The sequence below is a fragment of the Lutjanus erythropterus genome, chromosome 5 (genome assembly GCF_056507025.1).
Source record: "Lutjanus erythropterus isolate fLutEry1 chromosome 5, fLutEry1.hap2, whole genome shotgun sequence".
NCBI classification, from domain to species: Eukaryota; Metazoa; Chordata; class Actinopteri; order Lutjaniformes; family Lutjanidae; genus Lutjanus; species Lutjanus erythropterus.
The window spans coordinates 24,620,763-24,636,805 of NC_139321.1; the positions used below are offsets into that span (position 1 = coordinate 24,620,763).

Sequence of the window (16,043 nt, forward strand, 5' to 3'; positions counted from 1 at the left end):
ACTCTTAGTGAATCTCATATTTTGAGATACAACGCCATTACTTTGAGAAAGTTTCTTATTCTAATGACTTTCAACAATGGTTCCCAAACCTTTTCTGGCATGCTCCTCTTCAGAAACCCAAAAAAGTTCAGAGGGCCTGCCACCCAGTTTGGGAACTACTGATGTAAATGTGCTTCCATAAAACGCCATATTCTCATAATAACCCAGTTCATTTTTTTTTTCTTTTTTGACAGGCCATGAGGTCATGATAAACAAAGATATGTTGTCAAAATTACATATAAGAAGGTAACAGCAATGAGCAGAGGGAAAAGTTGTAATTTAAAAGTAAAAAAATCCAAATGATATAAATTCTAAAGAAAACATTCAATAGGTTTCTTTTATCCATGTAATAAAATCCTTCTGCAACAAATGAGCAATATTGCAACTGTTTAATGACATATGTAGTTAAAAGGTATATGTGCTTGTACTCTCACTCCATTGGTGCAGGCATCCTGAGCATCAGCCCAAACAATAATGTGACATACACAAGACTGAATGTGACCAATCAGCACCATGTTGATAGATGAGGTAAGGAAAGTTATGCCTGTGTTGTGGTGGGTGTTGGGACAACACAAAGCAATAAATACATTCAAACTGCTTCACACGGTACCTTTAAAGTCCCTCTCTGCTGAAAAATTTGTGACTTCACTTGGATATTTGAGCTTGAACAATGAATGATGAGCAGAATGACATATGTACAGAGTTTAAGACTACAGGGATGTTTTAAAATTCATCTGCTGAAGACAGGAAGATTTTCTGTACCTGTGTTGAAGATTTGAGGATAACTCTGTGGCATCACAGCTAGTTTGTAAGCCAGTCATGGTCCGATATGCAACTTACAGAAGAGTGAAAAAAAAAAAAAAGGACAAAGATACAGGACACCTCTCTGCATTTTCTGTCTCTACTCTCCAACCTTCCCATTCAGGCTTTACATTAAATTCAAATGAAAAACTGTGAAATGAATCAATTTCTTAAATTTCTCTTCATCCAGAGAAACCTGCTGACATACTCGACCCCACTTTGGGGGCATTTTAGTAATGCATGCTGAGATCATGTTATTTCTAGTTGTGTCAACAGACATTTTTATTGCATGACTTTATGTGTAAAAAGGTGAATGAAGAAATGACAGTATCCTAAAAAATAATTTAGAGCTACAAGGTACTTTCATATCGTGTTGACATTGGAGGCCACTGTGGATAAAAGCGGTAGTGTTTCCATCGCCATAACCACAAAATATAAAACTGGACTGGAAATACTGGATTTGGATTTTCTAAATAAAAATCTCCCACTGATATTTTTAACTGGCTGATGTACTCACTGTAACTTTGCCAGGGAAAATGTAAACACAGGCTGATTTCATCTGATTTCAAGGAGAATCTGACCTGGTGACATGAGGAATAACTATATCCCCTCACAGATGGTCTTTTTAACCTATGTAGGTCATACAGAAGCATCGGTAATAAACTGAGACTGTTACATAACCAGTTAAAAACTTCTTGTGTTATGTTTAATGTTTATTATCAAAGAGACAATTTCTTGGTTTTACTAAATTTGTAGGGCATCAAATGACTCGCACATATTATTTTGTTTGCTCAGGAATAGATTTTCCAGTAAAAAAAAAATCTTCTGCATTTCAGAAGATGGGTTTACGTTACTTTCTAGAAAAAACCTTGCAGCTCCAGTAAAGACAGATCTTTTGTCAGCATTGTAGCACCATGCTGCAACCAGGACACCACTTTTCAGTGTTAAATCATTTAGAGTGATTCCCAATCAGAGGTTGACTTTTTCCTCTCCTTGTGCGCCCCCTGGTGTCAAAACTTGATACAAAACTGAAATTTGCAATCTTTTCAAACATGGATTTCACAACATTTTTAAATGAAATTAAACCAATTATTAAAATAAAATAAAGATATTAACTTTCATCCTTGGCATTAGCTTTTCTATCAGACTCGTTTAGATAAGCCTGGTCAGCGTAGATCAGGAAGCCGGTGAAGGTGCTGTCTGTCCAGAAAGGGTCAAAGAAGAGTCCGTTCTGCTCAGAGTAGAAGATCTGCAGCCACACCTGGTCAGACTGCTGCAGGTGGAGAACAGTAGAACCAGATGCCACGTCATGGTTTCCGGTATTTGCATCAAAAGTCTTGATCTTGTACTGTCCGTTGTGAACAAGCCCGATGGCCAGGTGCTTATTAGCCAGAGTGATATCATATGTGAAGTAATAGACCCCGGGGATTTCACAGACAAACTTCCCACTGCTAGCGTTGTAGTGACTCCCCTCATTCAGCAGGATCCTGCTGAAGCGGATCGGCAGGCGCTCTTTAGGGTAGCTCTTTGTCACTGCCACAGAGAAAGCGGATCGGGCCGTACCACCACAGTTGCAGCCTCCAGGAGCTCCTTGCTGGCCCGTGTCACCCATCTCTCCTTTTTGTCCTCGTTTCCCACCTGTCCCTGGTGCTCCTCGTGGCCCCTTCAGTCCTCGAGGTCCAGCCTTGCCGATGACACCTTCACGCCCTTTCACACCTGGCTTGCCAGGGTTCCTGGTCCTCCCTGGATCACCTGACAACAGAAACAAAATGATGACAGACTGACATTATTCTGCTTAGCACAATATGCACAAATACTCCAAACAAAATCTCAGAACAACCTGATGTAACTCCTTGATCTGACTTCATACCACACAGTTTATCATTTGAAGGAACCTTTTGACCTCTATTATGTGCAGTGGCACTGGAGTGTATCAACTTAAATATGGGGCAGAAAGATGGTTGATTGCTGAGCCTGATTCACAGGTTGTTGAATACTGTTGCTTTGAGTTGGGTTAATATGTTAGGTTTATTGTTTTGTTGCATCAGTATTTGACGACCTGGAAATGAAACTCAACTGTCTTTCTCCAAAATCATTTACCCCACCTTCAACATGCATTAACTCTTGTACTTTCTTGTTGGGATCCCAAGTATCCCACTGCTTTTCATACATAAATAATAATAAAATTGGATACAAGTCCGGTATGTGGAAACTGTTTTACATGGGCCATTCATTAAGAATATTAATTATTTTTGTTTAGCAAAAAGTGATTCACTAACAAAGAAATGTACAAAATGCTATCCTACATCGTGACTTTATTTATATCAACTTTCAAAAGTTTGGAATGTTATATTGATGTTTTTCTTCTTTCCTTCAGTAATGACTAAAATAGATTAAAAAAAACAAAAAACAAAAAAAACAAAAAAAAAAAAACAAAGTATTATTGTATTATTTACATTTGAAGCAGTTTTGGCCTAAAAAGGATAATAATTAAATTATTAAAACTTCTATTTATTCGATGTCCCTGTAGTTTTGCATCACAGGGAAGAATACGGTAACACTTTTTATTAAGGTGCCTGTAATGAGTATGTGTAATAATAGCATAATAAACATGTTTATTGTTAGATTGCACATCATTTGTGAGCAGTCTTATAAGAAACTTGTTAACAGTCGTACTTATTTATTTATTTATTTATTTATTTATTTATTATTTTTCCCTCTGCGGTCTACTCAGTGGTTTGACTGATTAGGTTTAGTCAGGTTACAGACACTGCACTTTTTACTGTTTTATCAGTTGAGTTTTTTTTTAACTTTCACTCTTGACATGTGTGAGTTTCTAAATGTGCACATTTCTGAATGTATCTTAAATGAGTATCATGTGTTTTAAATTTACGTTTTAAATGTGAATTACGTGTTTGTTCTTGAACCTTGCCAAAGAAGAATTTGTGTCACTTTGTCAAAGACAAAGTTTTTCTGTTCTAGTCTTTTCTATCCTATCCTATTCTATTCTATTCTAAAAGTGTGATTTGTCAGTCCATAATATGTTCAGCTGATGTCCAGTGTTTCAGTTCTGTTAGTGTTAGATCCAGGGGATCAGCATCACAGAGAACATGTCATGGGCATCACACATGTCCACCCTGGTAAAGAAGGCTCAGAAACAGCTGTATTTCTTAAAAAAAAAATAAGGAGGCGAAATTCATGTGCCATGTTCTTCTAAACTTCTACGGAAGAGTAAGTGAGAGCATCCTGTGAGGAAATATAACAAACTGGCATCATGGTATATGCACGAGCTAGGACACAAAAACTCTACAGCTGGTCATTTAAACAGCCCAGAACATCATTGGTACCCATCTACTGAGCATCAGTGATATCAGGGAGGTGAGATGCTTCTATAGAGCCCAAATGATACTCAAATCCAAAACCCACCCCTGCCTGTTGACCCTGCTGCCATCAGACAGGACATACAGAAGTATCTGCTTCCATACCACCAGACTGAAGAGCCGTTTCTTCCCTCAGGCTGTGAATTCACTGTTGGCACTCCACCTTATTAATCAGTGTGTTCTATATTTCCATTTATCTCTTCAACCAATTCAGTTTAATCAGCAAAGAGGGAGCTAGATCAAAGTCTCATTATATAAACTTGTTTTAAATTATAAATAAATCGGCTTGTATCCTTGCATCAACACCTAAACCAACACTCTATTTCCATCTTTAAGTTTTAAAGTGGCAGTTCACCCCAAAATAAAAAAAAATACATATTCTTCCTCTTGCCTGTAGTGCTATTTATCCATCAAATTTTTTTTTGGTGTGAGTTTCAGAGTTTTGGAGATATCAGTCATAGAGCTGTCTGCCTTCTCTCAAATATAATAGGACTAAATTGCACTCAGCTTGTGGTCCTCAAAGCACCAAAAAATACATTTGACAGCAATGTCACTTTCCAGAAATTACCCAGTTGCCAAAAATATATCTATAGACCTTGTTGTGAGCAGTTTCATGTAGGAATTACTTTTTTCTGCAGTAAAATCTACCAGAACTACTTTTTTTGCTACTAGAAAAAATGTCTTTCCTACATGGACAAACAACAAAGTCTGTGTAGAGAACCGGGTCATGATATCTAGAAAGAGACAACTTTTCAAATGTATTTTGGTGCTTTGAGCGCCACAAGTTGAGTGCCATTTAGTTCCATTATATTCAAGGGAAGGCAGACATCTCTACAGCGGCTATCTCCATAACTCTGCTATGAAAATCTAGATGGATACACAGCACTACAGGCCACGAGAAGAACATGTATTTTTGATTTTGGTGTGAATTGTCCCTTTATGAATAGCTTTGCTAAAGCAATAAACACCTGTTAATACCAGTTTGATATAGGCATTATTGTGTAATTCACAGGAAACTGTTCCTATTTAAATCTGCACAGATTTTGATGTTGAGATCCTGATTTCTTTTACCAATGACAGATGATTTTTCATATTCTGATTCTGATTTAACTGTTGCCCTTTCCGTTGTCAGTCAGGTTGAGCCATTTGCACTTGCACAAAACAATAGCTTACTTTTTTTTCCCCAACTTGTCATACAAATAACATACATATTTGTAAAGTAGACGTTATACAACCTAAAAGCATGAAGACCTTTCAGAAATATAGAGTCGTCTTCTCAATCATCTGACTGTACCTCTTTCAATTGAATGGTTGCCATTGATAATGCATAAACACAAACAGGTAAAAGTAAGTATTCTCAGTAGATTTTGAGAACACTGATTTGTTCTTTTGCTTAATTATTTTTAACACCAGTAATTTTACTTGTGGTTGAGTAATATTTCAGTAATGTAACTGTACTTCTGCTTGAGTACAGATTTTCAGTATTCTGTCCACCACTGCTGAATACACAAACAAAAGTAATGTGTCTCTGCAGCAGACTTCTTCTCATCAAGTCATAAAGCCTCAGGTCATCATTATTTTATCAATAATGTTAAGCACGTTATTTGAGCTACTAAAGAGGCCCCAAACAGAAGATTACAATAGAAGAGTAAGTCAATAACTACCTCCGTCTCCCTTTTCTCCCTTCTCTCCATCTCTCCCGTCAGGGCCATCCTTCCCAGGGCGCCCCATGGGGCCCATGGCCCCTGGGGATCCAGGGGCTCCAGGGTGCCCTGGAGGCCCTGCTGGGCCAGGCAGACTGCAGACCAGCTGGGAAGAGTGGATGGTGATGTTGCGACCTTTCTTGGACAAGGCATTTGCTGACTGGGAGAATCCAAGCGCCAGCAAACAGAACATCGTGCACATCTGGAGCATGATGGTCACTGTGGAGACACGAGAAGGCAAGGGACAGTAACTGTTTACAGCAAAATATATGTTTTAGTTTTGTGAGTTAATTACAAACAGATGACTGAAATGTTTGTGAACAAAAACATCAAACCTGCCAAGTTAAAGAGACTGAAATGGAGAGTGACGACAGAGTACATGCACACTATCTGCAGATAAAATCTAATAAAAAGTATGTCAGTGGTTATTTTAAAAATGGTGCAGTCAGTTTCGTGCAGAGAAATATGTCAGATATGTATGGATAAAATCAGATATGTCAGATATGTATGGGTTAAATCAAGGCACAGAATGCAGCTTACAGCCTGTTTTTGTGAAGGGAGCGTAAAAAAAACACAGAAAGAACTCACCAGTGGAGAAATTATGACCTGTGGGCATTTTTCTGCTTTACCCAAGTCCTTTTTCTGCATGAGAGTGCACGAACGTCCCTACATGATTTTCCAATAATCGGTCGAGATATCATTCTTCAAGAGAAGCGCTGCAGAGAAATGTGCAGCCCAGAGAATCAGTCCATAACATCCGCCCTGTTAACACTGCCAAAAAATACTTTCACCATGATGTCATTAAATTCAAGTCAGTGCAACAGTGTTGCTCAGCTGAAGTGGTGACGCATCATCACGTGTTCACACACTCGTACTGTGGGAAAGCAGAACGTTATATAACTACTTAGGTTTTGTTAGAAGTAATGATGTAGTCAAAACTTTCTGCTAAACCAAACAGCACAGCGCATTGGTCTGCAGACATGTACGAAAAGCATGAATAATATGAGCAGATGTGTTTTTGTTTATCAATGTGGTGCAGAGCTGAGAGCAATAAAAATGTTCCAGCTGCTGGGTGAGGCAGTGCCTTGCATTCAGCAGTCCACTATATTCACCTTTAACTGGAACCATGTGAACAGAAGTTACAGAGCTGGTTGTTGTGTTGTGTCAGATTTCTATGAGACACATGATCACATCCAAGTCTTACTTTCAAGTCATATCTGACCTGCACAGACTGTACTGCAGACCTGTGTTTAGCTTTGACTGTCAAAGAATTAAAATGAGGTGTTATAATATTTGAATTGTGGGATAGTGACGAAAAGTATTTAATATTAACACTGGTGATCTCCAAAACACTGTATGAAAGAAAGCCATTTAAGAAGCACATGATGCACATTTATCTGCTGCAGCTGATCTACTCCTTGCAAATCATAAGAGAAAAATTGTTAGACCTGTAAGAAAAACTTATTCTAGTGCTTTTGATCCATGCCATACAATAGTTTAATTTAGTGTCATCTAGCGGTGAAGTTGTAAATCCCAACAAACTGAATATGGCTCATCTCATGCTCCCCTTTCAAGCATGTAGGATGAAGTACTGCAGTCCACATGGTGAAAGTGGAAAAGGACCAGCATTCTCCGCTGAACAGTTCATTTTAAGGTAACAATATTCCATTTCTACCATAATGTGCCAGTAAATCTCCCATAAATCTTTTACACTGGACATTTAAACATCTTGGTTAAATTCATTCATTGTCTGTAACCACTTATCCTTGAAGGGTTGCGGGGGGCTGGAGTCTATCCCAGCTGACATTGGGTGAGAGGTGGGGTTCACCCTGGACAAGTCACCAGTTCATCACAGGGCTGACACAGAGAGACAGACAACCATTCACGCTCACATTTACACCTATGGGCAATTTATAATAACAATAATAAGTTAATTGCTAACTTTTGGTTAAATTATTGAAAAAAATATACTTTTACACAACACAAAGTATTCAGACAAATACATTTTTTATTATAAAAAAATATGCATTAATCATACTAATAACATATTACTTGGAAAACTGAGCATGGCTTCCGAATCTAGGAAAATTAAAAATTTTCATATTTTTTTCTGTGGAGACACAAAAGCACACATCATTATTGTCCTATTGTCTACCAACATCTGGCATCAAAAACCAAAAGTGTACAAAATCAAATGACTAAAACACTGTACAGGGTTTCCAACACATTCAGAAACCAAACAGAAGCCTCTAAGTTTATGAGATGCGCTTACAGAAGGGTTTTGAAGAGGGAGTGACCAGTTGTAACCAGAAAGCAGTGACCACCCTGCCCTCAAAGAGAGGCAGAGAAGGGTAGGGAGGAAGACAAGAGAAGGAAAAAGAGCACTGGAAAGATTCTGCCCAATTTATTCATGTCTGTGATGAATTCTACAGATTAAGACATTAAAATTATACCGAGGTGTCATCTTGCTTGTTTGATGTCAATGTGATTATCAACTGGTTATTTCCACTCATTATTTTTGCCAAGAACAGCAACCATCACACAGAAAATACAGGTGAGATGCAGAATCTCTAGTCGAAGTGTGGCTGAAACTGCACCAAAATGAAAAGGGTGAGGTTCCACCACACACATGCCCTGCTCACAGTCAGTGCGACCCGGGTGATATGAGTCTGAGACATTTTGTTTCACCGAGCAGCAGCTCTGGTAGAGTACAGAGTCCTTGAGGAGAGTTTGGAAGAGTCAGCGTGGACTGAAAAGACATCACTGTCCCAGGAAGGAAGCCATGGGATCATCTGGCCGGGCGCGTTTCATGCGGAAAGCCTCCATCTCCTCCTCAGTGGGCGCCTTTACCTCCTGCAAGCTGTTGTATGGCCTCTTTCTCTCATCAATCTGCATTATAGCCTCTATGTGCTTCACCCGCTTGTCCTCTGCTTCTAGTGCCTGGGTGGAGGAAACAGGTTGGAGGTCAGTCGCAAAGAAATTAACAAAACCAAAGATGAAAACAAAAAAAAACAAACAAAAATAACTTTACCTTCTTCAGCTTCTCCTTCTTCTTCTCCTCATCCTCTGAATCACTGCTGTCAGAGCCGTGCTTCTTGTTCTTTTTGTTCTTCTTTTTCTTCTTCTTCTTCTTCTCTTTCGTCATCTTATCTCGATGCATCTGGGGATTACAAACATTCACACAATGAACAGAATACATGTGAAAACACCAATGTGATCATTAAGGGGAACTGTCTCCTTAATGTCACGTACTTCCAGCAGACTCTTGGGCGGTTCTTCCTCCTGTGGCTCAGTCAGTCCCTCTTCAAATGGCTCACAGTCTGTGTTGCTCTTCGGGTTTAAAAAGAACAAAACCAGCATGTAAGTTACATAACTTACTGTTGAAATCAAACAGATCCTTTGATCAATGTCAGTACATGTACTTACTAATCCAACTCCAGTCTCTCCTGTGCAGTAACTCTGTTTGACCATGGAGTGACAGCACTTGTATCCCCACAGGCCATCTTTCCAGTAGGAGCCCCAAATACACTAAAGACAGGAGATTTTTTTAGAATACAAACAAACCAAATGTGACAAAATTTAGTTTTCCCCCAGAGTCCTTACAGTGTGGTTATTGATGAGGACGTCCTCCTCGTACTTGGAGCGAGCGACGGCCTTCTCAAGCCCCTTCAGTACAGCACCGTGACGAGAGTACTCTACGTAGTCCTCCGTCTGGGCCAACAGCAGCTCCCGTGGTGGTGCATTCAAGTGCTCTTCACCGCCATACTGATTGTCACACACAAAAAGCACAGACATCATAAGTGAAGTCTTCAGCTAGTATGGACACATAAACCTCTACACATGCAAAAAAAAATACACAGGGCTGAGAGAAACATATTGAAGACTTAATAATATTCTTTGCATTCATCAAAACGGATTATTAAATAATCTGACACAGATTATAGGCTACATTATACTTAACATGAAATTAACAGCCTGCTGCTAAAAAAGATATTAGCTGTTTACCTTCTCTAGGATGCCAGCCCTCTGTGTCTCTTTAAAGTCCTCCTTCTTGACCTTGAAGGACTTGTGGAGCACCTCCAGCTTGGTGGGGTCAGCCTGCAGATGCACCTCAGAGCCTCTCTCATAGGCCTCCCAGGCAAACACTGTCACATGATGAAGTATTGATTATTATTTACAAGGTGCAGCACAAATACATGCAACATGCCTGTTTGAGAGTGAATGTAGTTGTTGCTTTCTGAGTGTGTATGCAATAATGATGGCAACTAATTGCAGACCTGGCAAAACCTATTGTGGCCACTCAGTTCACACACCCCCGCAGAAAGTTGAATGACACGCCTGTGTCAAAACATCTCTGCACAAACAGGAAGGAAACCATCTGTTTCTCCGTACATATCGTGATAACAGTGTTTGTTTACAGCACTTTGGTGGTAAATTTGGTTGATGCTGGACAGTTTTTACTGTGACTTTTTCAGTCTCCAAGACTCAGGTGCAGCAGCAACATGGGTTTGTTTTGTGTCCATTAAAACAGTGACATCACAAAGGACATGACGCCACGTTCAGTTTTTCAATGTAAAACTTGGTGAAATGATTTCAGTGAACAGAACATTTTGAACATTTCCAGCACATTTTAATAAAACTGTGATTGCCATGAAAAATTTGGTGACAATAACTGTGATATGACATTTTCATGTAATTTCATCTCTTATTGTGTACCAAAATTTTCCAAGCTGTTCTCCCTTGAGGGTTTTTTTTTAATAATATTACAATTTAATTTAGCAGACACTCTTAAGTGTCACATCTTGTCTGATCTAGTCAGGACAAAACAACACAAGTAAGTGGCATGAAGCAAAGATCAAGTCTGATAAGACAACCAACTTGTCTCTTCTTGTCAACACATACACACTCACAGTTGCTATGTAAACAATGCTGGAGAGTAAATTTTAAGTTAAACACAGGAAAGTTTGATGCTACCATCAATACTTCTACATCACTGCCTTACCAATGTCTCCATTAGAGACTATATTCTCTCATCACTGCAGGAGTAAACATATAATAACAGAAACAGAAGTAATATATAATATAACCTATATTACTGGAAAGAGAGCTGGAAAATATCTTAGGAACTTACGCTGTGTCTGGGCCATGGTGATTGTGTCCCCAGTATAGCGAGCAAAGTTGTCTCCAGCGTACCCGACTCTGTCAGATAAAACAAAAAATTATTATTATTTAAAATCATTTCAATGTAAACCAGTGAGAATGTTTGAATAAACAGGAAACAAAGCAACAGTAACATACTCGTCAGGGTTCATGCCAGTGTTGGCATACGGGTTCTCTCTCATAGCTCGAGTCTTTGGATCGTAGTACGCTGAATTTGGATCCAAATTCCTCAAGTACTGTGAGAAACACACCAGAGATGTTTACATTATTGAGATTCTCTGAGTTAGCAGCAGCACCACATCTCTCACTTAAATCAACAACTTTAAACAGAGGCTACCATAGTTGACCACAGAAAGGCAATAAGCCTGTGTTTCCAGATGTGTCTCTTACTTTAGCTGTGTCTTCTCTGATACGCAGATTCCTGACAGTGATTCGTCTCTTGGAGTCAAAGTTCTGACCAGGCATGTCGATGTCATCTGCATATTTATCTTCATCCTCATCCTCACTGTCGTGTTCCCGCTCCTACACAGAAAGGATATAAATAATTAAATGACAAGAAACTTTCATCTCTTAAAGTAGACAACAACACAATCCATTATAATTAAAATCTTGACATAACTGAACACTTACGGTTGGGTCCAGTTTTCCAGAGGCCAACTCATCCTGAAGTTTCTGTGCCTTCAGTGTCCTTTTGGCCTGAGAAGCAGAAATAAATACAGAAATAGATTCATATAAAGGAAGCAGACAACACATTTGTAATTCTTATGGTCTATATACCAGGTAAGAAAATGTGCAGAAATAAAGTCAAGTAAGCATCCATTCTTCCTTCAGTTTGTTACATTTACTAGGTTTGGCTTTGTAAAAATCAGGGATTTTTGGTTTGGTTATCCAAAAAGTTTTCTAATACACGATGGTCATTGGAAGAGAGCAGATATCTGTGTTTGCTTATATTATACCCAACAAACAATCTTAAACATGAGTTACACCAACCTTAATTTACTACTGGACTGCTTACCAGGTCTACTTTGGCATACTCTTCCACGATGCGTTGGTGTTCTTCGGGATCATATCCATTCCAGCGGTCCCGCTTCCCATCATAGTCCAAGTCAAGCTGGACTTGAGAGTGTTCATCTGGAGCTATGCCTGTGCCTGTGAACTTGGCCCCGACTTTTCTGGGTCGCTGATGAGACAAAGGTAAACAGACATTTAATATTATTCATCACAGATATAACATTCTATTAATGTACAAGGTTAGAATTTTCTCTATTGGAAGATAAAATATTTATTTATCAGTTTTACTTCCAAACAGTCCTTCTTCTTGTGTGTCATGGCACCGCAGTTTTCACAAGCTCCCTTACGATATTTAGTGGTGACAGTGTTCTATTAGGGGAAGAAAAAAAAAGCTATTACCTTTAAAGTCAACACGAAATGGCTACATGAAAATAACTCACTGATCCACTCTGACCTCTTGCACTCCTCTCTTGTACCACTCTCCAATGGCCGAGTATTGCTTCTGACTTTCAGTCTGTGGCCTCTGATGCTTTAGTGTGGGCCTTTTGGATGGGTCGATGTACCATGGCACTGATGAAATATACTGCGGGATGTGAGGGTTGATGTCCCTGGAAAAGAACAGAAGCAACAGAGAGGGCCACATTAATGCTACAACAGGAGCTGCATTGTTAATATGACAATAAAAAAGGCAAACCACCGATTTTACACATAAAGATCAGTGAACTCATCATGAGAAGCACCACTCAGCCTGTGAAAAAAAAAAATGTATGTCTCCTGTGGCTTTGGAGGACCTTTGTCACATCTAAAGAATGGATGTTGTCATTGGGATTATCTCAGCCTTGGCTTAAAGTTTGTAATAGAAAGTCTGTTACAAACTAGTTGCTTCATTTACATCATGTAGCAAGGATGGTAGAGATGAGAAAGATTTCCATGTTTACAATTTGCAACGGTTCACCTCAATCAACTCAAGATGGCTGTATGATGGAGGAGTTGGTTGAGCAAGGATCAAAATCAAGATAGAACAATATCCAATAAATTTTGATTCCACTGAATGATGGACTTTGACAGTTCAGGCATCCATGTTTGTTTTGTGTAACCTGGAGTTTCTTCGTCATAATTGTAATTTGAATGTTGATGTTAGGGATGGACCAATTCAATGCTCAGTATCAGTTCAATACTGAGGAAAATCACTGGATCAGATATCAGAACGCAAACAGTATAATCTAATTGGATCCAGTGGTATTAACCATCATGTAAATTCTTAACTGAACTTTCAGCAACACAATGTATGTATATTACTAACAGCTTAGTTGTTTAAGAGAGGGAAAGAAGACAGTATTGACAGATACTTGCAGGATCGATACTGTACATGAGAAAGTTGTATCGAGCCATCCCTACTTAATATGAACCCTATGTACAAGTCAGAGACTGTACTTATGATAAACTCCATACGACATGAATGTGGTATTCATTCCGTGGGAAAGATATTAAGAAAGATAAATTGAAACATAGTGCCCAATATGTCAGGTGTTGTTTTTAAGTCCTCTAACTTTATGGAAGTAGGGTGACTGGTTCCCAACAAACAAAATGTGGGACCAAGACTATGTGTGGGACAATGTGGGACATGTTACCAGTGCTGAGAGATTAAAAAAAGTCTATTCTGCCCCTTAGCTTGTAGTACCTTTATACAATGCTCTCTTGTTGATTCAATAAACACGCAGTTCCCAGTTTTTGTTGAAGTTCTATGTCCTTTTGTTTGTGATAGTTTCTAAATCTACATAGCCTGACACTTTGTGTTGACTCCTTGGGAGAAGGGTAGCAAAGATGGTCACTTGACCAACATGTGCCCTGTGATGACAGGACCCTGATTTCTTCAAAATCGCTGGATAAAAGCCAGATTTTTAGAAAAGTGTCTGTCCTGTAGGGGTTTGACTTTTGAAAACTAAGGCAAATCAAAATGAGGTGCATCAATGCAACATGTAGGACATAGGACAAAAATGCTGTGCCCCCGGTCATTCTACATGAAAGTGTGATACTAAATGTTTGAAGCATACATAAATGATTTTACAGCACTGCCCTCTGCCAGTAAGAACATCCAGATGTAAATAAGTCATGAGCTCAAATGAAGCATGTCTACAGATGCTCAGAGGACCCACTCTCTCTATGCAGACAAACACTTACTTCCCTTCCTCGTCCACCTCAGCTGGAGCGTTTCCCAGCTTCCTCTGCTCCTCCAGCTCCTTCTTCTTCCTCCAGTCCTCTCGGGTCATCTTCTTGGGCTCATCCAGGCCCACGATCCCCTCCGAGGAGCCGCCGTTAGTCTGCTCGGTCATGACTGAGCCTGCCACCAGGAATACACACCTCTTTAACATTTCAACAGACCCGAGTAACACAACCAAGTGTTCAGTAGAAACATATCTGCCCTGAATAACTATGAGTTAGCTATGCTCTTCCTCTGATTCGTGTTCACACAGCAGTGAGTTAGCTGTTAGCTGTTCACCAGCTGAGTGACTTCAACGTGGCAGAAGTGATGTTATTTTATCTCTTTTACTTTGATTTTAAGTTAATGAATAACCTGGTTACCTTTATATGATCCAACAAATGGAACAGCGGCTGTCGTTTCGTTCCTAAGAAAGGTAATATTATCGGTATCTTGCCGTGTGTTTGAGCTCGACGGTTGTGTTTTGACTACGATACGATCGTCGCCATCTTACAGCAACAACAGCTGCGTCACGTCCGGTCCTCCTCCGCTCCTCCTCTTCCTCTTTTTTTTCTTCTTCTTCTTCTTCTTCCGGGTTTCCGACGCTTTACAGGACGTTGGTGTCTCCCGCGGGAAGATTAGATTGCAGTTCTGACTTTTTTATTGTTCAAACAAGTAATGTACAAACATTAATGCAAATATCAAGGACTCGTCACCTTCCAGGATGAAATGAACAGACAGCACGAGAGATATAAAACACATCGACAACAAAAAAGGCACAAAATAAATTAAAGTTACTAAAATGTAAAGTAAACACAAATTAAGCACCATTAAACATAAAATAGCCAAAAATTAAATAATAAAGTTTTTGTGTTTCTTAATAATTTTATTTCCGTAGGTGTGATTCATGTGTGGTGATGCGTTCAAGGACTGCCTCCACCATCTTTCAAGTAGGATTCCTCAGGTATTTCACTGTAACCTTTCTTCTATGTAAGAATTACATTCCATGAGTGCAAATCACTGAAGTACTTGCACATGAAAGGGACAAGAGCAAATAACTACTTTACACTGTTGATCACTAGAAGATAGCCCTTAGATATTCTATTTATTTATTTATTTATTTCCTGTATTAGGGTTTATTCAGGCTTGTAGAGTAACTGTATTCCATTACAGTTACAGATTTTAAAAAGATGTAATCAGATTACAGATACATTTACTAAAAATTGGGACTATTAGTAGGTTTACAATTTTAAAACAAAGAATGATATACCACCATCCACAGCGTGCACACAGCTGCCAATTCGAAATGTCACCGTCTCCTGTCTTTAAACCAATTAATCAATAAATTGCGCACAACAAAGGAAGGAGCTCCTGAACAAATTAACAAGAAACATAAAACACTTGGAGCTGCAACTAATAATCTGTTATTAATTGGCTATTCAATTAATTAAGACAACAAAATTAACAAGAAACATAAAACACTTGGAGCTGCAACTAATAATCTATTATTAATTGGCTATTAAATTAATCTGCATCTCTTTTTTGTAATTGATTAATCATTTTGAGTCATTTTTCAATGAAGAAAAAGTTGTTTAAATGTGAATATCTTCTAGCTTCTTTACTCCCCTCTGACAGATCTGATAGCAAACTGAATATTTTTGAGTTGTGGACAAAAAAAGATATTTCAGGATGTCATCTTGGGCTCGGATCAACATTTTTTTTTTTTTTTTTTTACAGTTTCCTGACATT

General features: G+C 38.9%; 2 protein-coding genes across 2 annotated transcripts; both read right to left on the bottom strand.

Moving 5' to 3' along the window:
* Positions 1–1,883: 1,883 nt before the first annotated feature.
* Positions 1,884–6,706, bottom strand: c1qtnf2 (C1q and TNF related 2). The gene is made up of 3 exons (XM_084718419.1): positions 6,512–6,706; positions 5,885–6,142; positions 1,884–2,592 (listed from the first exon to the last, which is right to left on the bottom strand). Exons 1-3 carry the CDS (start codon positions 6,537–6,539, stop codon positions 1,952–1,954), a joined length of 927 nt encoding a protein of 308 aa, XP_084574545.1. The 5' UTR covers positions 6,540–6,706; the 3' UTR covers positions 1,884–1,951.
* Positions 6,707–7,913: 1,207 nt separating this feature from the next.
* On the bottom strand, positions 7,914–14,834 carry slu7 (SLU7 homolog, splicing factor). Its single transcript, XM_084719326.1, has 15 exons — positions 14,678–14,834; positions 14,276–14,435; positions 12,549–12,702; positions 12,383–12,463; positions 12,099–12,263; positions 11,714–11,779; positions 11,474–11,605; positions 11,222–11,319; positions 11,055–11,122; positions 9,929–10,068; positions 9,527–9,688; positions 9,350–9,451; positions 9,176–9,253; positions 8,955–9,083; positions 7,914–8,863 (listed from the first exon to the last, which is right to left on the bottom strand). The coding sequence occupies exons 2-15, from the start codon at positions 14,425–14,427 to the stop codon at positions 8,684–8,686; spliced, it is 1,707 nt and encodes a 568-aa protein (XP_084575452.1). The 5' UTR covers positions 14,428–14,435; positions 14,678–14,834; the 3' UTR covers positions 7,914–8,683.
* Between the last annotated feature and the right edge of the window lie 1,209 nt (positions 14,835–16,043).